The sequence below is a fragment of the Magnolia sinica genome, chromosome 8 (assembly GCF_029962835.1).
Source record: "Magnolia sinica isolate HGM2019 chromosome 8, MsV1, whole genome shotgun sequence".
Taxonomy (NCBI): Eukaryota; Viridiplantae; Streptophyta; class Magnoliopsida; order Magnoliales; family Magnoliaceae; genus Magnolia; species Magnolia sinica.
This window is the reverse complement of record NC_080580.1, coordinates 35,614,665-35,639,376: the sequence shown is the minus strand read 5'-3', so window position 1 is coordinate 35,639,376 and position 24,712 is coordinate 35,614,665. Positions and strand designations below refer to the sequence as shown.

Below are 24,712 nucleotides of genomic sequence, written 5' to 3'. Positions count from 1 at the left end.
TTCACACACAGAGAGAGATAGAGAGAGACCTAAGAGAGGGAAATCGAGAGTGATTGTGCCACGTATGGAGGTTTCTTCGCCGCCTGATTGAGAGAGAGCTCTTGCTTGGCACAAGGGGAGAGAGAGAGAGAGAGAGAGAGAGAGCCGCGGTGGGTAGCTGCTGGAGTTGCAGCAGAGAGTCCGTTCGGCGTCGTGGAGTTGCAGAGAGAGGCGTCGTGGAGCTGCAGAGAGAGAGAGAGTGAGAGAGTCGGGGGCGTGGAATGAATAGGGTTTTTTTTTGTATTTATAGACTTCATTTAGCAGCGCCCTGTTTTGCTCAGCGCCGGTACAATACGACTCCGTAAGTGCCGACTAATCCCCTTTTTGTTGTAGTGTGTCCTATGTGGTGGCTGAAAAAAAAATGTTGATTGGCCAAGCCCAAGTCAATTATTCTTCTATTGCAAGTTTTATTTTGACACGGCCAAGCCAAATGTTGAAACTGAAAGAACAGTCTCCTAGTCTAGCCTGTACTCTGCACATCATTGGTCCTGTCAAAACAACCTTTATCAATTGTTTACTAAAACTTTTTCTTAGGCAATTTTGTTTAATTGATGATAGAGAAATGGAAAATCGACATTCGGTGGACCATGATGATTGTGAAATCAGTGTTCAAGTTTGTAGTTTCTTTGTTTCATGGCAGTTCTCTCTCTCCCTCCCCCACGCGCACCCCGCCTCTCTTTTCTAATGCTGCTTAGTTTGTGATTTTGATCATAGTCCTTGGTAGAGACGCTTGCAAGATTGCAATGGTGCACCAAGAAGATGCTGGCCTGAACGTCAAGATGGCAAAACTGGCTTTTGCAAAGGGTATATGGAGTTATGTATGTAAGATGGACAATGCATTGTGTAAATACCCTCCTGCCCACCGTATAAGCACAAACTTGGCTGTGACTGCTCTCTAATTCAAAAGGTGACTACTCTATCCTCACTTCCTGCAGCGCAGCCCTTTTTAGCAATGTTCAATAGCAACTGGTCCGCTGGGAACTTGGCTGGGTTAACTCAGTTTGGTTGGTCTATGACCATTGCCTCTGCCAAATCCTATTCCACAAGAATAACTGATGTGCTTTTCATTCACTTGGTTGGGTCAAACTCAGACATCTGAAGACTGATTACCGGGTCGAATAAAATCTCAACTAAAATGAGATGAGCTCATTTTTAAGTGGCAACCAAACAGGGCCTTAGGTTTGTTTTAAGCTGCAGATTCCACTCTTTTATTTTATAAAAGGATTTTTAAGATGTATCTTTCGGATTTGATACATTTTGTTTTGTTGAAAGGTGGTAGGTGGTTTTTTCCTTTTTGGGCACAAGTAAGGCTGTTAGGGGCTAGCTTGGGGTTAGCTTTGCCCTAGATTCTGAACTTTCTGAGTCAGGCATATTAAAATTTTTTAAATTTTCCTAGCCTATTGGCAGGCCTACAAGTAAGGTATTATAAGGTAAGATAACCAGGGATCTAACCTGGATCACTCACACTTGCAGTGGTCTTACTTCTATTTACTTGGACAGCTTAATAGATTGATGAGGATTGTCATTTATTTTTTTTAAAGAAAAAGTTACTCTCTTGTTATTTATCCAGGACTGATCAACATGTAGTTGGATGAAAAAATTAGCAACCTGATTACAATTTGGTACAGGTTCATTATCCAATAGAAGCCTTTCAGAGTGTTCCAATAGCTGATTCCAAAGTGCAGCTTCTAGAAATACATGCAGGTTAGCTTTTTCTCCAAAATGTTTCCTGGTTTTAGTATTTTAATTTTCAGGGAATATTATGCGTATAGCCTAATACTTGGTTTTTATGATTCTGATGAGTGAGAAATGGTTGGAATTAGCTCTCTCCTCAGAAGTAATTTGTTTTTTTGTAATATTAATGGATCTAAATCAATCTTACAGAAGGCTGAAATGATTGCTGAATGGTTGCTGGATGCTTTGTTGGACGCTTTTAATACCTGTTCATCAAGAAAACCAACTATTTTTTGCTGAGAAATAAAAAGCACTTTAATTTTATACATAACTACATATTGAAACATTGCTGGAAGTAGCTTCATGCAAATAAGTTGGCTGTTTTGTTTCTCATAGTCTTGGATTCGCAAGTCAAAATGATATCAGGATTTTGTTGATGCTATGTTTTCTTTTATTTGCTATAAGTTGCAATAACAGCTTCCTTCTTTTTTGTTGATTTAAAAAGTTCACAGATCCAAAGTTGGGGTTATAATGGAAAATTTGTCAAGAAGACAATTCTGTTTTAATCTAACAATGTCTGAAGGAGATGTTTGTTTCATAAATATTTATTAGCCACACACACACTTCCACAGGTGGCTTATATGTCAAATGGTGATGTGTGTGGCACATCTGCTCTATGCATGTCTTGGGACCCACACTGCAGATGACCTAGCACAAAAATCAGGGTATTCACTTATCAGATTGGCCACCCTTTTAAAAACATGGACGGTCAAAATTTTGCCTACAGTCCACATTTGACATCCACATGAAGCCACTTGATTAATCGAGTGGCATATTCTTGAACCATGTGACCTGCATGGTTGGTCTCTCTCATCTTATATTCCATCAGATGTCCATCCACGTGGTTGGCTGGCAACATGTGACAAGTGTAAAGTTGCTTCTGGGGCTCAAAAGCCACCATCTTAGTTATAAACTTATAGTTATTGAACGCAAGCCTCAGTTTGGTGTAGGTTTTATGCTACCCTATTTTCAGATATTGAGTCATCAGATTTTTTTTCTGGTAGTGAGTGTATTTCATTTCAGGCTAGTTAACTTTCATGTAGACCATACATTTTCTGTTAAATAAAATGAAATTGCTGAAATTGCTGCTGAGCCTGAGGATGCGGATGAGGCTGGGGCTTGCAGCCTGGCTACAAATGATTCAGATATGCTTTCTTTCCTTTATATTATGATTTAGATGTATATAGATATTCTATGAGTTTTTACAATCCACGCATTTGAATCATCATATATGCTTATGATTTTAATGCACCAAAAACCACCCATGCAATCTCAGCCTTGCAAATGCGTCAGCATATCAAGCTCATGGACTTGACATGGATATGTTTGATGTCACCTAGGTGTGGAACCAGTTGTCCATTCCAATGTTACCAAGATCACCAACCCACCTCATTCTTTTGACAAAAAAGAAAATGAAAAAGAAAAAAAGGTGGCACTTCTAGCAGTCATAGATATTATTGTCCTCAGCCCCTAGAGTCTGCATTTGGATGTTCTGATTTCTTTGTGCAAGCAGTTTTTTTCCATTGAATTTAATATCAGTGAGTTTCTCAAATGTAGGATGTTTTGCTAGTAGTGATTTCTTTATTCTGATTCCTTTTACTTTATACCAATGTTTTTATTCTCAAAGTTTAATTTATCTATTTCATTATGGCATTTTCTCATAGGATGCAAGCTCTGGTTGAGGACTAATTTTCAGTGGAGATATTTTCTCTATGTCGGTATTTCAGTATACTAATGAGGAAAAAAGCTCTCAAGGTTAGTTCATTTTCACTTAAAACATCGAATAACTAGATAAATCAGCCAGTATGTACATTGATCAGTTGGTAGTTTTTTGTCTTTATCTCGTTTTTCTATAGTGGAGCCTGAATTCATAGATAAATCCACTGGTATGTACATTGCTCACTTGTGCGATACTACCTAAACTGCACTTCTGTTTTGCTGTTGATTTATAGGTTTGATTTGAAACTACAGATATTTCCATGGGATGTGTCTTGCATTTGAGCATCCACATAAGCAAAAACAATCCCAACAAAAACAAGACTGATTCAATTCCATCTTCAATAGATAACAAGGTGCATTCTGCACACACTTCTTATTATAATTGGTGCATTCTTGCACATGCTTATTTTTAAATTTCGATGCATTCAATTGTGAAAGGATTTATGACTTTGAAAATGAAAGAGAGAGGCTCATTATGGAGAAGGACACAGTCATTCAAGAGCATGCTTCCCTGGAAAATCAATGAAATAGTATGATTCAACACCTAATTGATGTTTGGTTTTGCATTCAAGAGCGCACACTTCTTTGTTTTCTTTTCCATGACAATGAAATAGTATGATTCAACACCTAATTGATGTTTGGTTTTGCATTTTTTTTTTAAAGAAGAAGGTTAATGGACATGCATCTCAGTTAATCTGATTGATTGCTTTCAGCCTTGAGAAGAGGGTCAACAAAAAAGTTATGGCAATTTTCGAGAAAGCTGAAGATGAATACAATGAATTATTATCCAAGAAAAACATCATTGAGGTATATTGTTGTATTTCTCAGCCTGTAAAGGATCTCATCTTTTTTTTAAAAAAAAATGAATTTGTTTATGTCTGAAGTTGTTTGTTTACTATATTCTTCTCTTGCTTAGAATGATAAGTCAAAAATCAAGAAGGTGATTGAAGAGCTTGATGAAAAGTAGAAGGAAACACTAAAAGTTACTTGGGTTAAAGTGAACAAGTGAGTCAACACTTCTCTGCTCTCATGTTCCAGTTCATATTTTGTGCTTTCTAGTTGAAAATCAAGAATGCCATTTACTTTTGTTGGTATATTTAGCGAAAGAAACTTCCTTTCCGGATTATGTTAGTGTGTGTGATTTCAGCGTTTCAGATGGTTGAAACTATGGTCCAAATTATAATATTCGGCTTCCTTGGATCCCTAGATCAGACGAATTCAGTGGATGCTGGGGACAGGCCGTGTTTATGTATTTGCTCGAAATTAATGGAGCAGACCCAAATGTGAGTCGAAGCTATCCGGATGAGCGGGGGTCCCTGGAAGGTGGGAACCGCTGTTATGACCATGAGGAAGATGTCCATTTCCTATGGACAACATTGGAGGAGCCTGGCCATTTGGACAGGCCATGTTTATGTATTTACTTGAAATTGATGGAGCAGACCCGGATGTGTGTTGGAGCTATCCGGATGTTGAGCGGGGGTCCCTAGAAGATGGGAACCACTGTTATGACCATGATAAAGCTGTCCATTTCCTATGGACAGCATTGGAAGGGCCTGAACAATTGGAGTAGGCCGTGTTTATATCTATATTTACAGGGACCACACCCTTAACCTATAACATAAACCTATTCTCAAATCCCAAAACCTATAACTACAACCTAAACCTATAACCTAAACTTATAAACTATAACTTAAACCTATAACCTAAACTCAATTCCCTAAACTTTAACCTACAACCTAACCTAAACCTATACTTATAACCTAAACTTATTCTCAAATCCTAAAACCTATAACCTAAACCTATAACCTATAACCTATAACCTAAACCTATAACCCAAACTCAATTCCCTAAACCTTAACCTATAACCTAACCTAAACCTATACTTATAACCTAAACCTAATCTCAAATCCTAAACCTAAACCTAAACCTATAACAAAACCTATAACCTACACTTATAACCTAAACCTAAACCTATAACCTAAAACCTAAACCTAAACCTAAAACCTAAATGTATTCTCAAATCCTTAAAACTAAACCTACACCTAATCTTAATCTCAACTCCTTAACCTAAACCTAAACTTGAAAACCCAAACCTAAACCCGATCCCAATTTCCTAAACCTAAACATAAACCTATTCTCAATTCCCTAAGGCTATAACCTATAACTTAAACCTATACCTAAAACCTAAATGTATTCTCAAATCCCTAAACCTAAACCTACACCTAATCCTAATCTCAACTCCGTAACCTAAACCTAAATTTGAAAACCCAAACCTAAACCCGAATCCGAACCTGAACCCGAACCCGATTTCCTAAACTTAAACTTAACCTATTGTCAATTCCCTAAACCGTAACATATAACCTAACCTAAACCCAAACCTATAACCTACACTTATAACCTAAACCTAAACCCGATCCTGAACCCGAATCTGAATCCCTAAATCCTTATCCTAAGCCTAAAACCCAAACGTAAACCCGATCTCGAACCCGAACCTGATTTCCTATACCTAAACCTTAACGTATTCTCAAATCCCTAAACTTAAACTTACACCTAATCCTAATCTCAACTCTCTAACCTAAACCTAAACCTAAACTTGAAAATCCAAACAACAAAAACTCACCAAAAAGCTGCGGATTTACATGAGCCTCAAAAAGGACCCTACGGCCTTCATAGACTCCATGAAATAGCTCCGCCAACAAAGTTCTTCCAATGGGAGCTTGAGGATCAAGCTCCCGCTTGGTCTGAAACTCACGAGTGGTGATTGTTCTCGCGGCGGCACCTCTTGGCCTCCGTGCACGGGTTGGGCGGCTAAGCCCGGCTTCATCTACGGGTGCTCTCTTCTTCCCCATCAAAGAAAGAAAGGTAGAGATGGAAAATATAGCCGTAATAAACTCAAAGAGGGCCATGGAACATGAGAGCAAGGGAGAAATAGGAAGAATGGTGAAGCTTCCACACACTTGAGATCCCAAAGAAGACTATAGGAGCTCAAATGAGAAGAAAAGGGAGTGAAATCAGCAATGGGGGTGAGGTTTTGAGATGGGTTGAATGGGTGAGCACGAAAAATGGAAGAAGAAGGAGATTGGGGAGAAATTTGGTGAAGTTTTGAGAGAAACTTGAAGAAAAGGAGAGCTTGGGAGGGTGTTTTCTGAAGGGAATAGGGTTTAGGAAGGCCTAATACTGAGCAACCATGGAGGGGTGGGCCACACTAGGTCCCAAAGGCGTCGGCTCGAGCCGGCCCGCTGGGCGGCGAGGTCATCGCCGGTCTCTGGACCTTCCAACGATGACTCGTCATTTGGGCGAGGTCCTCCTGGCCCCTATGCTCTAAAAAGATGTGGGTCCCCCCTGGGTCCCCTTGGAAATGCCCCGATCGGCCCCTTAGCTTGATTCGACGCCTATCGGGCCAGTTAGGATAAAATCTGATACAAACAGAGGTTTACTGACAATTGAAGGGTTGAGATGGGAAGATAAACCATCTAGACTCATCAAGGGATGGTCTAGAAGAGATTTTGGGTCGCTGTGTGTGATCAGAAGTACGCACAGACTCGATCTCGGTGATCATTTTCAGTAAACTTTCGCCAATAGAAGCAACGGGACAAACACAAATTCTACGATAAACTCGCACCCAAATACACTAAGGTGGCGATAGCGTGCGGTGTGTGACCACAACCCAGGTCCGGTTTAATCCAATTCATACTTTGATACCAACTTGTAACGCCCTGAAATTCGGGGGTCGAGCATAACTCAGCTCCCGAGTTTCAAAACATCACTTATGCAACACATTTAATGATGGATGTATGTTGTTTGTATGAGTATATAAAACATGGAATAGATTAAGCCCAACTGCAAACATAATTCAGGGATAAGTGAGAAACGTAAGCGGAAGACTTATAGAAACATATGTGTACATGTGTAAGTCCCTGAAATACGTATACATACCAGGTCATATTACAAGTGTTGCTAGCAAAATAATATAAGTATTAAAGACATTATCTATTCCAAAAGAAACCCAGAATTGCCGCGCATCAGGACATGGCTCACTAGAACCTGCCTGAAAACTGCATAAAAGAAAATGTTGCCTCATCATCTTCGAACTCCTGCTTGCCTCAGAGGTCGCATCAACATCTACAACTGAGATAGAGTCTGGTGGGTGTTTACACACCGCCCCAAAACGTGGGAGTGAGTGATCAACTCAGTGGCACAATACAACAAAGGTTAACATGTTATCAATCCAATCAAGCAGTAATGATAAAGCAGAACAATCAAGCATGTCCTAATTACTCTTGTTAGTGCAAGGATGAATGTAGAATGATGCATGCCCTCGCTTATACACCCTCAGTGTCTTCATCTTACGTTACGTATGACATCACCTCAAGTGCTCTACCTCTTCCAGGCACATGCAATGCGGTGCGTGAACATGATTACCAAGTTGTTATTAGTCCTTTTCATACAGCAGGATTGGGAAGCTAAGATACCTTCCTCATATCACTTTCCACACAGTGATCCATTCTAGGGTCGTTAGTCCTAGACAATCTCATACGATCACATGGTTTTAGGTCGCTGCAAAGGGCTCGGCACCAATCAATGCACGCCTATCATACCTTCATTACTACAATAAGGCTCGTCACCTCAATGCGGTATCCAAGTATGCTCGAGGTCACTACAAAGGGCTCGTCACCAATCAATGTAAGCCAACAACACGAATATAGTGTCCCATACCACCATAATTGGCTCACGAGTTTGGTTACTCACTGGTCACTACGGGGAGGTTCATCACCCCAGCGTAGGCCGACAGCCTGACCACGGTGTCCCATACCACTATGTCCAGCTCATGAGTCTTACCGAATCAAGGTACAACAGTTAACGGGATTTCATCGGTAAGTTTGGTACCCTAGATTCAAACGATAGTGTCCATACATGGTGAACATATATCGGACAATCGGGTTACTTGACGAATTCGACTAGCACGAGCGCACGTTGGGTTGAACGACATAGAGTACACAAACACTCCGCGTGGCCAAACCACTACCGACAACTCTAATACGACTCGGGTTCGTCAAATCACGTCCTTCGTGACGAAAGCAACCTCAGCCACGAATTCAAGGCCGATTACCGATTTCCTGGACTATTTCCTAGTCCCAAACACATTCCACTACAACAGATATTCATAACAACAATTTAAAATAGTAATGGAACAACAATTCACATCATGTAGTATGTGAGCATTTGAAGAATATCAACTTAGCATGGATTTATACATACGTAATGCTTGAAGTTAACAACAAAGAATGTGATTTGCATGTAGGAAATCATACACACCACTAGGAGAGTCGAGAATCGCTTCTCAACACCCGCAAATAGGATAATATATTATACTATAGACTATTCAGACATTTCTACAAACACTTAGAATACATAGTTCAAGATACATGACGCATGTTGAAATACACGCATTTGGACAATTCCTTTTGCCAAGGAGTTGACACACATACATCTAGCACAAATACACAACAAATAATCATGACAAACACATGTTCATATTTTATACGTATACGGTACTTCCTACATATACATAGAATACACAAATCTCAACACATAACATGTATATCAGGAATACGATGTAAACATAACATTTAGCATGTGAAATTTCATCCATAACAAGAATAAACCATTAACTGGCATTGAAAGCCTTAGAAACCATAACCTATACGAATAAAGTCCGCACCTTAAACCAGAAAAGAACATCGAACTGATTCAAACGATATGTCTTCGTCAACGGCGACAAGATAACCTAAAGCAAGAATAGAAATGAGCTACAACAACACATAGACTATTCTAAGCTCTAAAGTAGATTAGGGTTAGGTTAACTTACCCAAGGATGAACTTAGAATCGTCGGAATAACGATTCAAAGTGATGGTTTAAGGATGAAGAATAACGGGAAATAATCTAAGATGATTCACCAACTTCTCTCTCACTTTCTCTCTCTTTTCCTCTATCTTTCTTAGCTAGGGTTAGGAAATTCGTATGGAAAAGAGAGTGAGGGTTTTAAGGTCTATATATAGGCCTAACATTGATGAAAACGGCCCCAAGGCCAAGGTATACTTAGGTTATAACCAAATCAGGCCTCTCTCGATCCAACGAAATACTTCCGATGATCCTTTTTCCACGTGCAGTCGGACTTAAGTTCACTGACCATGGATCTAGGTCAGGCTGAGTTTTTCGTACCGATCGGCTTTACAGATCAACCGTGGCGGACCACACTCAACTCAATGGTCACCGAAACTCGATCAGGTCCACAAGCATAAAGACATGCCTGGGGCACCTTCCCTGATCCGAGGGTGAAATTGGGTCAGAATCCAACGGTCAGATTGCTTAAAATCATCGCGCAAGCGATATGACTCAGATTTCATAAAATCACATTTAATTTCTCATCGTTCTCACACTCTTCACTCCGGACTCAATCAAATCAACCCAAAATATCATCTGGACTTGATTTTTGAGGTGATGGTCAAGTCCAATATGGTGACCACAACTGCTTAAGATAATCGCTATCGGACTTTCGACGCGCGGTCCAGGTCCGATCCAAAGCTTCTAAAAATTCCCAAGAGCAACTGGATTTAGCGTTGAATCCCAGATTTCAGAGTATCATAGCGCTAACTATTCTACAAGTTTTGAGTCATGCTGATCAAATTTAAAGTGAATGATGCTAATTTCACAAGCAATCGAGTTTAGCGCTAATTACCCCACAAATAGCTTCTAAGGAAAATAGAGGTAGTACTCGGGTCTTGGCACAAAATTTTTCGAGTCATTACACTACTGCTACGGATAAAATCCATTTTGCTACAGATATCATCCGTAGTAGGTCCGTCGCTATTGATGGGGTAGCTAAAGCTATTGTTACGGATATAATCCGTAGCTATTGGTATCTTTTGATATGGACTATATCCATAGCTATTGGTATCTATTGCTATGGATATAGTGTATCTATTGCTACGGATTTAGTCCGTAGCTGGATCTTTAACTACCCCACCAATAGCGGCAGACGTGCTACGGATCATATTCGTAGCAAAAGGACTTTTGCTACAGTTTTTGTCCATAGCCTTTGCCCATTTTTCTTCTAGTGTTTCCTCTCCCCGTTCCTATGTCACAAGGGTCTCTTGCTGAGTAGACCCCTGAGACTTCCTTCTTGTCTCATCTTCGAAGAGACAACTATACTTATTCCATGGATACCTTTCCTTCTGGAGCAGAGTTACTTAGAGACACCACCAATGTCTCTCAACTATCAGGCAATGAGCTAAGCAATAGCAAAGCGTGTAATTCATCATCCAGGACCATTTTCATAGAGGAGAGCTGGTTCAATATATTGCTGACCTCATTCATGTGCTTAGCCATAAAACCACCATTATTGAACTTGAGATTCACAAGTCGTTGTATCAAGAAAACCTTATTGCCGGTTGTCTTCCTCTCATACAGCCCTTGTAGTTTCATCCATAAGCTAGCGACTGAGGTTTCCGTATACACATGGTGGAATACAGAATCATCCAACCATTGTCTAATATACCCTACCGCTTTTCGGTTCAACTTCTTCCAATCATCGTCAGACATATCCTTGGATTTTGTTGATATACCTAAAATTAAATAATATAAGTCCTTGCAATAAAGCAAGTCTTCCATCTTAGCCTTCCATATAGTCTAGTTGGGACCATTGAAGCTAATCATCCTTGATAAGCCACCTTCCATAATTCAAGACCAATCCCACTCAGTTTAATGAACTTAGCTTTGATACCACTTTGTTGGGGGCCTTGCACAAAACCTTAAGATTTAGCCTCCTAAATCAAACCAAAATTATGGGATAATAAAGCAATGAAATAAATCAAAGCATAAACCACACCACACAAGAGATTTTTACGTGGAAAACCCTCAAAGAGGTAAAAACCACGGGACCTTGTCCAGATCAATAATCCATTATGAAGTAGAACATTACAACCTTCTTCACTCATGTAGGAGTGGATAAACAATAAGAGAATAAAAGAAAATTGGAGAGATCTCACCGATTACGAGGACGTAGAAGTGTTAAGATATCAAGTGCACAGTAGATCACCTCTACGAGCAGAACTTCCTTTCCACAAGCTTCCTCTCTATCTCTCTCTCACCTTTGATAGCCCTAAACCTTTGAAAAGCTTTAGGAAACTCTCTTACATTACCTAGAAAAGCACTAGGCACCCCTATTTATAGTTTAGGAAACCCTCTTGCCTCAAAATTCTGCAACCCGCACAAAATCATCAAACGAATTTGCATAACCTTGACTGGTCGAGCAGGGTCCTTGACCGATCGAGTGACCCACTCGACTAGTCGAGCACCTCGGAGAAAATATTTCAATTCGTTGTTGGACTTTGAGTCGAGTCCCACCCTCGACTGGTCGAGCTTGGGAGAAAATCCCATTACAAACAACCTCATTCACCACCAGCAACCATAGCATATCAAGGGATGATAAGATTCTGCGTAAAACATACTTTTACAAGCCATGCATGTAATTAAGGGTTGACAAGATTCTTCATAAAAGATTACCTTTACAAGCCATGATTGTTGGACCATGGGTGTTTCTTTCCGAATCCTGGGCAATCCAAGCTGGGGCCCACTAAATCTATGATTCAAACTATAATAGGAAGGCTCTTCCAACAAGTGTTAAAAAAAGAAGAAGAAAGGATTACTTATACGTTTAGACTTGCAGGTATGCAGCTTTTTTTTTCTTAATTTTATATTTGTATTCAGCAGACCATAGACTACCCTTAATTTCCCTTCTCTTTCTCCCAAACTCCTTTCTTTCTTTATTTTTCTCTCTTTAAAAAAGAAGACATTTTATTAATAACAGACAGGGCCCCTATGAGACAACAAGCAAAATCAAGGAGTGAGAGAAGATTGAAATCAAAGTGACATAAGGATAGCCTAGAATGACCAAATAAGATCATTGTCTTTCTCAAGTAATCAAAATCTTCAATCCACAAGGTGAGTACTTCTTGAATCTAGGAGAAACAAGAGAGAATTCAAATATTTTATTAACGAATCATGATAAAATTACTTATTACATCACTTATAAGAATGACCCAAAACCTTAATTTTAATCAAAATTACTCGGAATAAAACAACTCTCCTAAAGGCTAAATTTATTGAAAATAGAAACAACAATTATACCTTCTTCTTTTTTTTTTTCAAAAGGAGGGAGCACTACTGTATTATTGTATCTTTTGAAAAGAGGAAAATTCGAGATATGATAAAAATGAAAATGACTAAAACTAATAAAACTTTCTTAAAATTACCAAGGTTTCAATGGTAGACATTCAATCCCCACTACTTTCTATAGTGTGATTCACTTGATCTTTAAATTTGTCTTATTTTTGAGCCCAAGCCTTTCAACGATCTTGTCAAATGGTCGGACAGTTTGGATATAACACATACCTCATGGTGGGCCCACAGAACTTGGTGACGTGAACACACCATAGGTCGGTGGTGTGTAGTACACCAGCCAATCGCTTCCTTCTAAGTGGCAGGGGTCCAAAGCTATATAGGATATAGGGCACCGGTTTTCTCGCTAGTCTTGTAGGTCTTTTCACATTGGATGAAGACGAGGAACAACTAGAATGACAAATCTACGCCATCCGTCAACATTTAATGAGAAAAATCTTCTCCAATAGTTCCTCAGTTGAAGAAGATTGTGGATTCATTAATCTGTGCCATGTGTATGATTAGGCATTGGTTTTCTCCTAAGGCTTGTATGCCTTTTCACATTGGATGAAGATGGTTAGCGAATAGGAAACACGAGTTTCGCCATCAGTCAATGTCCAGTAAGAAAAAAAAAAAATCTCCAATGGGCCCTCAGTGGAAGAAGAATGTGGATCCATTCATCTATGATGGCATAGGACATTGGTTCTATTAATAGACTCATATGCCTTTTCATATAGGATGAAGACGGAAGCGACTACAAACCCAAACTTACCATCAATATTCAACATCAAATGAGAAAATTCTTATGTGCCATGTATGTGGTGAGATAGGGCATTGGTTTACTCACTAGACTCACATTTCTTTGCACATTGGATGAAGACAGGAGCCAATAGGAAATACAAGTCTACCGATCAGTCAATCCAATTAGACAAATCTTCTCCAACGGGTCCTCAGCCAAAGAAAATTGTGGCTTGATTCATCTCTGCAATGTGTACGGTGATCATGCTAGTTATTTAATAATCTATTTCCGAAAAATCGTATCCATACAGTGCTAGTATTATATATCTCTGTGCTAATTATATACCGTAAAGTCCCTAACAATTGTGTGTTTGTATCTCAATGTATCAAAAATACATTTCCAATAGATGGCATCCGTTTACATTGGAACATATATGAGATCCACCCTGTCCATCCATCAGGGTAGAACATTGGGGTGTGACTTGCACTAATGGACACCACTTGTGTGAATGCACATGTGATCCACGTACCCCGTCCATTGCATGCACCGACTCATTTTTCAATCTGAATATCAAAATTCAGGGAAATCCAAAAATCAGGTGGGACCGCATAATAGGATTGTAAACTGGGACGCAGTCTGACGGGTGACCCAATACTAGCCAGCTAGCTGGTGTCAAAGTTCTGTAGCCCCTATCATAATGTTTGTGTTATATTCATGCCTTCCGTCCATTTTGTGAGCTCATCATTTTAGGGCATGAGTCCAAAAATGAGAGACGTCTAGTGCTCCAGTAAAGCACACCACAGGAGGGATTGAATAATTACTGTTGGAAACTTCTCGGGGCCCACTAAAATGTTTATTTCCATCCAAACTATTCATAAAGTCACGTAATCCTGGATGAAGGGAAAACAAAAATATCAACTTAATCCAAAACTTCCGTAAACAAAAATATCAACTTAATCCAAAACTTCCGTGGGCTCCAAGAAGTTTTGGATGGCAGGTATTCAATCTCCACTATTTCCTGTGGTGTGGTCCAATTGAGATTTGGATCATGCTTATGTTTGGGTTCATACCTTAAAAATATCTAGCAAAATAGATGAACGGTATTAATAAAACACATACATCATGGTGGGGTCCACAGAGATCTGACAACAGCTAACTGGCTGTCGCAGGGTTACGAGCAAAACCACATCCTGTAAACTCTTGCTTAAAACCTCAAAATTCCCATTCCGTGGTCCGCATGATTGTTTAAATTACATTATTTTATGAGGGTCTCTTCAATCTGGTGGGGTGCGTTGGATGAATAGATTGGATGGGATATGCAGGTCACAGTGGATCCCACACACAATATGGAAGGTTTCAAAGTTGGGAGTCCTCGTCCTAACTTTTTGCTTGATTGTCCCTACGTGCCTTTAAGATCGGCCTGATTTTTGGGAACAGGGCCAAACCCATGGATGTTGCACCAGGTGAACGGGTCGATCTCATGAACATACAGTCATTCCCTCCAAACTGGGCAGGTCATGCCTCCCATAGGCCTGCGCTGCTTATTCTAATATTTCTGATGCAATAATAGATTTTTAATAGAGTTTTTGATCATATTACTGCTTATTTTTTGACGTGTTAAAGAGAGAGGCTGCTTTTAAATTCTTTCCCAAAACCTGCCTAACCTTTGCCACGTATGAAATACTGTTTTTTTTTTTTTTTTCAAGAAGAAGATATAAATGCCTTTATTCTAAAATGTTAATTTGTTTTCTTTATCCCACGAAGGTTTTAGGTCTAGCTCTCCATGAATGATTGGGTTGATGATCCGAGCCATCCATCTATGGGGGCCTGTGGATCGACAGTTGTATCATTTGTTGTCGAATAATCTTATCTGTTTGATTATTGAACTTCAAAAATGATTTCGCATGCCCTAAAATGGTTTTAGTTGTCAAAATGTCGTGTGGCACACTTGAGCTTTGTATCTATCTTATTTTTGGGCCCACACTCTAAAATGATATAGCAAAACAACTCGGAAATGACTATAGTCCAAAGAATGTACCAATGTTGGGCGATTAATCCCAACTGTTTTTTCTGTCATCTGGCTCACTTGATCTTTGGATTCATGTCATTTTTGGGCCATGCGCTAAAAATGAGATGGTAGAGCACGTGGACATGGTGGATTTCTCACAAACATTCTAGTAGGCCTCATCACTTAGCTCGACCCCTCTTCAACGGGATTTTCATGTCTCTTGCAAGCTTACATAGAAAAGTGTCATCCTTATCTGCGATGACCAAATGTTCGATTGACCTACAAACCTGACCCCACCCAGAAAGGTCCCACTGTGATGTTTGGTAATAATCCAATCCGTCCATTCATTTTGGTAACTCATTTTAGGACATGAGACCAAAAATCAGGAGGATCCAAAATTGAAGTGGGTCATATGAAATGCTTGGAAAGGTATCTCCCTATCATTGAAACGTGTTTGGAGTCCACTGTGACGTTTATAGGTTATTTAATCAGTTCATAAGGCATACTAGCAGTCCATGAGGCTATTCTCAGTTGGATAAACTGAAAACACAAAACTCTTAGTCTAATCTACAGCTTTTGTACCCCCATGAATGTTTCCAATGTGGCAGTGCAATATTCACCCATTTTCTGTCGTGTGGCCCTTTCAATCTTTGGATCTGCCTCGTTTTTTGGGCTCATGCCCTGAAATTTCTTGTCAAAGTAGAGGACAATGTAAATTTCTCACAAACATTTCGGTGGATCTAGAATAACAACAGCCCTTCTTCCTCGAGAGTTTTATCTCCTCTAGGCTCCCGGTAGATAGTAACCCCTCAGGTTCTCCGTAGCCATGTTTTTGGAAAGAGTTTTAAAATATGCTTTTTTTAAAAATCCGAAAGATACCTGGCCATATGTCATTGTCTCTTTTAAGTGTTTAAGTGGTAAGATCTGTTGGGATTTGTGCTGTGGAATCACACAAATCTAGATCTAGGATAGCAATATTACAGTGACACCAAACACACACAAGAGAACACAGATTTAACGTGGAAAACCTTTATGGGAAAAAAACATGGCACAAAGTGACAGATCTCCACTATGAAAATAGAAATTACAAAGAGAGGACTTACCTTATTCGAACAACCTCGAATCTCACCCTTGCTACACCCTTTGATTTCCCTAGAACTCCTTTAGAAAGCCTTAGAATTATTTTCTATCACCTAGAAAAGCCCTAGGAACACCTATTTATAGTTTAGCCAACTTCCCTTTCGCATCCCAGTTGCGAAGGAACCATTTCGCATCCCAGTTGCGAAAGGACTCAAATTTAAGACATATCACAACAATCTCCACCATGTCTTTAATTTTCAACCGTGTAGCTTCTTAACCTCTTCTCTTATTTCTGCATCACATCATAGCTTCTCTTGCACACTCCATCTTCCTTTTACACCATCGCCAAGCCCAGAGAAGTTTTACAGACCTTGAACTTCTCTACAAGAACGATCTAGGAGAGCATGTCCATTGGATCTGAATCCACATGCCCAACCATCTTTGCTCCTGTCTTCTCAAAAGGAAAGATGTAGTCTTCTTACCATCTCACCACTGCCCAATATTGCTTGCCGGGGTACTTGCTCACAACACTGACAACCTATGAAAAACAGGTCTAATCCAGACCATGGCATACACTATTAACCACATTCGAATAAGGCTCATGAGATATCCTGCTTTTCCTCATCTGTTTTAGGACATGTCCTGAGAAAAACTTGAGGAGAGACGCGTAGGGAACGCTCTTCGTGTGAGACCTGACTCGAGTTCGCATGTGTGCATGTGTGTGTGTGTGTGAGTATGCATTCCGTCCATCTTGATCTCGCGGTCCTACCGGTCGAATCCCAGCGACCCGTGACCCTTGAATAGTGTTTGTGGTCATCCGTGAGCCCAGTCATAAAGACCCAACTCGGATCGAGTTAAGACCTATGCCATTGTGACCGCATCGTCGTCGCGGTTCCAACAACGCGTCTTGTGCATCCATCCGATGTGTAGATCGTAAGTTGGGTGCATTTCATTTTCTAAGTCCTTGATTATGATCATGTGGCCCACCTAGGGGTGGTGTGCACGGATTTCTAGGTAGGTCCCATCTCTTGGAACTATTTCCAACACACACTACACACACACACACTACCTAGGCCCTATCCTTACACCACCCATCTCTAAAACACCACCCACTAATCTAAAAAGCCTACTAACCCTACAACATTGTTTCTAACTCCCTATTGCCATGATTTCTCTTCTCTATCCAAGGTAAGAAACTCATGATTACTTAGCTTAAAAGAGATTTTTCTCTCTTTCCCTCTCATTTCTCTCTCTCTTCTCTTCTTCCCTAGCAACCTTCCTCCAAAAATCTTCAAAATTTCAGCCCCTTCTCCTCCTTTTTCCTCTTAATCCATCCATTGAAAACCTATCTCATCCATATATCTTGGTTCCTTGGAGCATTTGGAGCTTGGTGATCCAAGTTTTATGAAGATATTTAGGTGGGTGCATCTTTATTCCATGCAATCTCCTTTCCATAGTGTAGATCTTCTTCTTCTTTCATTCAGAAAGTGTAGGACCCACCAATCAATGGTGGAGATCCTACACAATTCCTTAGATGTGGCCAAATGGTCCATCTTATGCATGCATGTCCCATGCATGGGGTTTCCTCTTGATGGACACCATCATGGAGGTTTCTCCACATTCCATAACATGATGGGTCATCTAGACCCTTGCATCATGGTTGGGATGGTATCTCATACATTCATCTCAAGTGTACATCATTCATGATGAAGATCCATGGTGAAATATAGATGGAAATGCAATGTATGGGTATGATTGTGTTGGGGAAGGCTCAATAGTGACGGAGCCTTCTCCCAATGGCCGGAATATTTTTTTTTCTCTTCTTCCACCTTTCCTATGATTTCTGATGATGTGTGTGGTCCACTTGGTGGGCCTGGATAGTCCAGAAAAGTCCAGCTAGGGTGGGACATCCATACCCACCTACACTATGGTTGAGTGTCCCATTTGCTGACCTTTATTGATGCATGCAAGTGTGGTAACCTTGGGATTTATTTTGGACATTTGTGGGGCCCACTAGGGAAAGCTATAGCACCTAGCTCTTGGAGTATTTCCCCTTTTTATTTAACTTATACAATTAATTTTATCCAAGTACATGTTGCTGTCCAGAATTTTCTGGACAGTTTCTGGTTGATTTTGGACCAGATTTTGGGACTGTTTGGGGAACTATTCATAACCACCAAATATACTTTTCTAAAAGGTGGGGATCTCATCTTGATGCCTCCCAAATTTCAGCCTCATATGACATTCATTGGGGTCCCAAAGGTGTGGTCCAAGTGAGGTGGACAGTCTGGATTTTCTGAACTGTTCCAGCACCAATCCACCCTGGACAGGTTAGAATTCCAAAATTTATTAAAATAGTTTTGGGTGTGTAAAAATTATAAAAAATTTACATGAAGGTGGACCACCTATGGTAGGACCCAACTACAAAATTTTGGGGCCAATGGACACATGTACACACCATAGTGGTGGCTGGACCGGTCCATTACAACATGGTGTCCAGATCAGTCCGATTTTCAGGACAGATTAATTTCTTTAAATGAATTAAAATATTTATAGAAGTCTAAAAATTTTAAAATTTTACGAGTGTGTGGCCCACCTATGGGAGTATTACTATGTAAAATTTCAGTCCCAACTGACCTCATTTTGGCATCCAAAAGAATGGGCCAAGTTATTTGGACTGCTAGATTTTCTGCTATGCAGTCCAGCAATATGCCTTGATAAAACCATAATTCAAAAATATTTCATCTGATGGTGGGCCACCTTTATGAGTTTCTTGTCATTGTATGCATGATGAGGGGCCTTGGCCCTCAATTTCTAGAGTTTTAGAGGCCCTAGACCCACTCCAATAGAGTGCCCAAATTTAGGATAGCAACATGTTATAATTATGCTTGGCCTTTGGGCTGAAATTTTGAGGAATGAGGCCCACCACATTGTGAAGATCTTAGAGGGAATAATTTATATATTTAATTCCTTAAATGTTGGGCTTAATAAATGCACTTCTGAGGCCCACCACAGTTGAATTTAATTGGGTCCACGAATGTAGGTAGTTGTTGAACTCTTTAGGCCCAATTGAGTTGGAACTTTCCAGATAGGCCCATTGAACTCTTGGGCCATTTTACCATACTATTGTGTTGGGTTAGTGGGCCGGATTACACAAGTAGATGGGCTCTTTGTTGCCCGCCAAATCAACTTTAATACTTGGGCCGGGTTGTAGGCCCAACTTACTTGACTAAGAGCATGACATTTGCCCATGTGGTTAGAGCAATGGGCTGCCCACTAGGTCACCACAATATATGAGATTAGTGGCCTTTATGTTGGGCCCTAACCTTTCCCCTATGGGCCCATAGTGGTATATATGGGTTGGGCTATATGTGTTTCCCTTGGACCCATGTTTTGGATAGGCCTTGGGCCGCATTTCTGAAGCCCAACATGAGTGTTTGTGGTATGATTATGGCTGCCCGTTTCTTATTTCTAATGTTACGTAGGCCATGGCCCTTGATCCATGATCAATTGGAGATGTGCTACCTCTTGGGGACCAATTGTGGTTGGATGCCCACATTGGTGGCCTTAAGGTAGGCCCATAGGCTTCTATGGGTGGTTAAAGGCCCACCATAGACCCCTGTTAGGCCCGTTTCATCTATTTAGGCCTATACCATTGTTTTCCTTAGTCTCGTAGGCTACCCCAGGTATATGGGCCCCCACTAGAGGTTGTATTCCTTATGAGGAATTGGTTAAATACCTAGACCCTTCATGGTTAGGTAGAGAGTTCATCTTCACCTCATTGGCACCCCTATTCATCTTCATAGTCCACTCCCATACGCATCATATGCATGCTTGGTTGAGGTGTGATTGGCCATGGTTGTGCCATTGTGTAGGACATGTTGGTATCTTCCCGAGAGATGGATGCTTGGAATTTTTGCTTGGGTGATTGTGTGATTCATGCATCTGGCATTGCATAACTTGTGGATATCCGCCCTTACTTCATCAGGGCCTTACCTCCACAGGGGTACGCGTGGATGGCTGTATGTCTGGACACCAAAAATATTAGTTGAGCATACCGGGTGCATAGGATGCCCATGGGTGAAATTTCTAAAACTTCCATGGTACCAAGGATCTACTCAACGCCGTGAGCGGGTGGAATACATGAGCGCACGAGGGCCTTATACCTTTAGGCTGCGACTCCCACTGTCGTGTAGTCAGTTGGATAGGGGTGTGGCCTTACCTGCCTGGTGTGAGGAGGCATTGCTAGGCTGAGTCTGACCAGCTCGTAAATGGGTCCGCTACCTTCAGGCCTTGCTGGTGATTGGTTGTCCACAGGCGGGTAGTGAGGTCTCTTACGCTCGTTTGACTGTGCGGGGTCTGCAGAGCGGCAGTCATTCAGTAGTGTAATGGACCCCGGTGATTTCCTTATGATTGGAAATGTACTTGATTTATGGTTTGGATATGAGCACTGACATTACTTGCATTGCATTAGCATTGGCTGTATAAGCCCCCCTTCATGCATTGCCTTGGTATGGCACCCATTACTCATTGCATCGCGTTCATGGTAAGCCTTGGTAAGGCTAGTTATATGCTCATTAATCATGCTTCTTTCCTTATACCTCCTACTATTCTTCTGTGCACCATTGTCACATACTTACACTATCCTCTAAGCTTCTATAAGCTTATGCACGATCGATGCGTGCAGGAGACTCTAAGTAGGCACCGTAGCAGCAGGGCGTGGAGTAGAGTTGAGCAGTGAGGACTCCAGTGTTGCTGATTTCTCTCTCTTTTCCTTTTATTCTCATATATGTCCTTTTGGACATTTTGGATGATGTAAAAGTTCAAATTTATAGTGGATTTTGCGATGTGTGCCTTTGTTATTCTCAAATGTACTTGTTGTGATCTTGGGTATGCTTGTATTGAAAATGATTATACTGTTATGAAAATTCTCCTTGTAGGATCCCAGGATCGGAACCTGCTTCAGGAGCCGAGAATGGGGTATTACGGAGGCTGTTATGGCCAGAACCGGCCATCGGGTTCCTTGTGATTCCGGTTACTGAGTGTCACGCCCCAAACCCAAAAATCGGATTCACAGGAATCCCGATCTCCGAATCCGGTGCCGACAGCCTCCGTAGTATCCTATTCTTGGCTCGCAACGTCTATACGCCAGATTCAGATCCTGGGATCCTACAAGCAGGATTTTTTTTGTTTAACTCACAATAAGCATAACCACAAGATTACCCAATTCACAAAGGCAACATCATCATCACATATCCACTAGTATAATCAGTTGAGTACAATGCTGGAATGAAATAAAAAAAACAAGCCCCAGAAGACCACCGCACGCTCTAAGCTCAACATTGCAGCAACCTAACATCGCCTGCACGCATCTATCGTGCATAAGCTTATAGAAAGCTTAGAGGGTGGTGTAAGTGTGTGCACAAGGTAAGTGCCAAGTATTCCATATCAGAGTAATCAAATTAAGTGGAAGTACTGACAAGTCCATGGATCATACAATGTCAGGGTACACATCACAAATCAACTATACAAATAAGGAGTCAAAGCAAGCCAAATATTAGATGCCGAGGATACAATGTCATAAATCACACAATATCGAAAGTACTGGTAATCCATAAATTGTATAATGTCAAAATAAGCAGAAATACTGACAAGAGCATGAATTATCATAGTAATCAGAATATTGACAAGATTATAGATCATACGATAACAGAGTAAGCGAAAATACGGACAAGTCCGTGAGTCAATCAATGTCAGAATATGTAATGTAGAACAACTATGCAAATGAGGAATCATAGATATCTAAATATCAGATGTAGAGGATGCAATATAATATACATTCCTGATGAGTAACACAAATAGCGTCAGCCGTACGTAGACCATATAAATGCAAGGACACGATAACCCAAAATTTCGTATGCCACAAATGTCATGCAATATGCGGTGCGAATGGGATGACCATACTGGAGTGTGAAGTCGGGATAATAGTACGCAGTATCGCAGGCTATGGGGTCCATCACAAGGGACTTCTATCCAAACCAGTCCCATACCTAAATTTGGATAGCCAGACTCAATGTGGTAAACTCCTGATCTCAGGTTAGTCGCGTGCCCCAACCGAAATTCTAGCCATTGCGAAGACACACGTAACAAGTAATTGTGCACCACCAACCCCAGTGGACAGTGAATGAATGAATGCATGAATGAGTATGCAACTTCTACTCACTAAATCCACATATCAGTACAGTTCATCTCTGGGATCATCACCGGGGTCTATTACACTACGTCAGCTTGCCGCCCCTATCCGAGCGCACAACTGGGTAAGTGGAAGAGACCTCACTATCCACCTGCTAATATTGGGCCTGGCTCGTCGATAGCAGACCCATTCCTCAAGCTGGTCAAACTCAACCTAGATATTGCCCCCTCATTCAAGCGGGTAAGGTCACACCCCCTCCCAATCGACCACGACACAGTGGGAGACGCGGCCTACTGGTATACGGCCCTCATGCGCTCATATATATCCACTCAGTCTCGACGTTGGGGCGTCTCCTGGCCAGGAAGGTTTAGGGATTTTCACTCAGGGACATCTATGGCGCCCGTATGCTAGAACCAAACATTTCTAGTGTCCCATTTAGCGATCCACGATATGCCTGTGGAGGCTACGGCCCTGGTGTCGCTAGGACATACAATAATTGTAACGCGAGATGCATGAGTCATACCATCCAGTCATGCATTAATCATATGCATACTGCTTGCTAAAGTGAGATAACATCTGCCTATCAGGGAGTCTCATAACAACATGCTCAATGACATATGCAATGATCAATCACATCTCATAACAAACATGCAGATGATGCGTATGGGCATGTATCATGATGCTATGCTGTCACATACTCATAACCGGTATTAATAACCGGCATCGACAATCAACCTCGACAATGTGGACATTTAACCGACATTGCCCCCAAGGAATGACCCACATAGATCCTAACATATAGTGGACCCATGACCTCACACAAGGGACAAATAAACAACACCATGGGCCTCTCTCAAGAGCTTAATACACATCATGATGGGCCATTCACATGGGCCTAACATACATCACAATGGCTCCATAGCCTAGCCCTCAAATACACCACAATGAGTTTCGTACAATCATAATGGGCCGCGTCACATGGGGCTAATATGCATCACATGGGCTACATATACATCACAATGGGTCACGCCCATGGGCCTTTATACATCAGAATGGGCCTAACCCAGGGGTCCTAAATATATCGCAATGGGCCTTAACCCATGGGCAGAATATAGATCACAATCGAAATCCACAATCGGCCACGATGATTGGCCTCGATCGATAATCGGTCAATTGGCCACGACAATCATAATCGATAATCGACCATGATAATCAGCCTCGATCGGTAATTGGTCAATCGACTACAACAATCATAATCGGAATCGGTAGTCGATAATCAGAATCGGCAAATCAGTCACGTCAATCAGAATTGATCAGTAATCAGCCTCATTGATTGGTCGAACATGGCCTATGGGAAGGTTACAATATGGACATTCAACCATCATCGCCCATCAAAGTGGATATTTAACCAACATTACTCCCAAGTAGTGGCCCATATAGAATCAAACATAAGGTGGGCCCAAATATCCAATAGGTGGCCTCAAATAGTCATCACAAGTGGGCCTTACACATGCAGCGCGTGGGCCTACGCATCATGGTGGGTCGATACATTGGGCCGCACCATTAGCCTGATATGCACATCACGGTGGGTTGTACCATTGAGCCGCATCAATGGGCATCAATCCAACAAGTGGGCCGCATCAGTGAAACGCACGGATGGGCCTTATACACGTCAAGTCGGGCCTCGATAACTGGGCTGGAAACATGTCATAATGGGACACGACATACGGGCCGAAAATACGTCGCAATGGGCCTCGATCCATGGGCTGAAAATACATCTCTGTGGGCCTTACCAAATGGGCCATAAACATATCCTAATGGGCCTCAACCATGGGCCTCTAACATATCATAACGGGCCTTACATCAATGAGCCGCACTATTGGGGCTCATGCACATCAAGTGGGTTGCATCAATGGCCCGCACAAATGCACAATAGGTAGGTCCTGCACATGCAGCAGATGGGCCCCACCAGATGGTCAG

The 24,712-nt window shown here is 41.2% G+C and overlaps 1 protein-coding gene and 2 long non-coding RNA genes across 3 annotated transcripts in view; all 3 read left to right on the top strand.

Annotated features, from left to right (window-relative positions):
- Positions 1-381: 381 nt before the first annotated feature.
- Positions 382-4,002, top strand: LOC131253968 (uncharacterized). Its single transcript, XR_009175394.1, has 5 exons — positions 382-946; positions 1,668-1,743; positions 3,438-3,659; positions 3,745-3,845; positions 3,931-4,002. It is a non-coding gene; the product is annotated as an uncharacterized LOC131253968 (long non-coding RNA).
- A 76-nt stretch (positions 4,003-4,078) lies between these two features.
- Positions 4,079-4,534, top strand: LOC131253967 (uncharacterized). Its single transcript, XR_009175393.1, has 2 exons — positions 4,079-4,299; positions 4,409-4,534. It is a non-coding gene; the product is annotated as an uncharacterized LOC131253967 (long non-coding RNA).
- A 10,364-nt stretch (positions 4,535-14,898) lies between these two features.
- Positions 14,899-24,712, top strand: part of LOC131254233 (probable LRR receptor-like serine/threonine-protein kinase At3g47570) — a 33,588-nt gene continuing 23,774 nt past the window's right edge. Inside the window, exon 1 of the mRNA XM_058255228.1 lies at positions 14,899-14,965. Coding sequence (XP_058111211.1) covers positions 14,899-14,965 — 67 coding nt within the window. The remainder of the gene's footprint in view (positions 14,966-24,712) is intronic.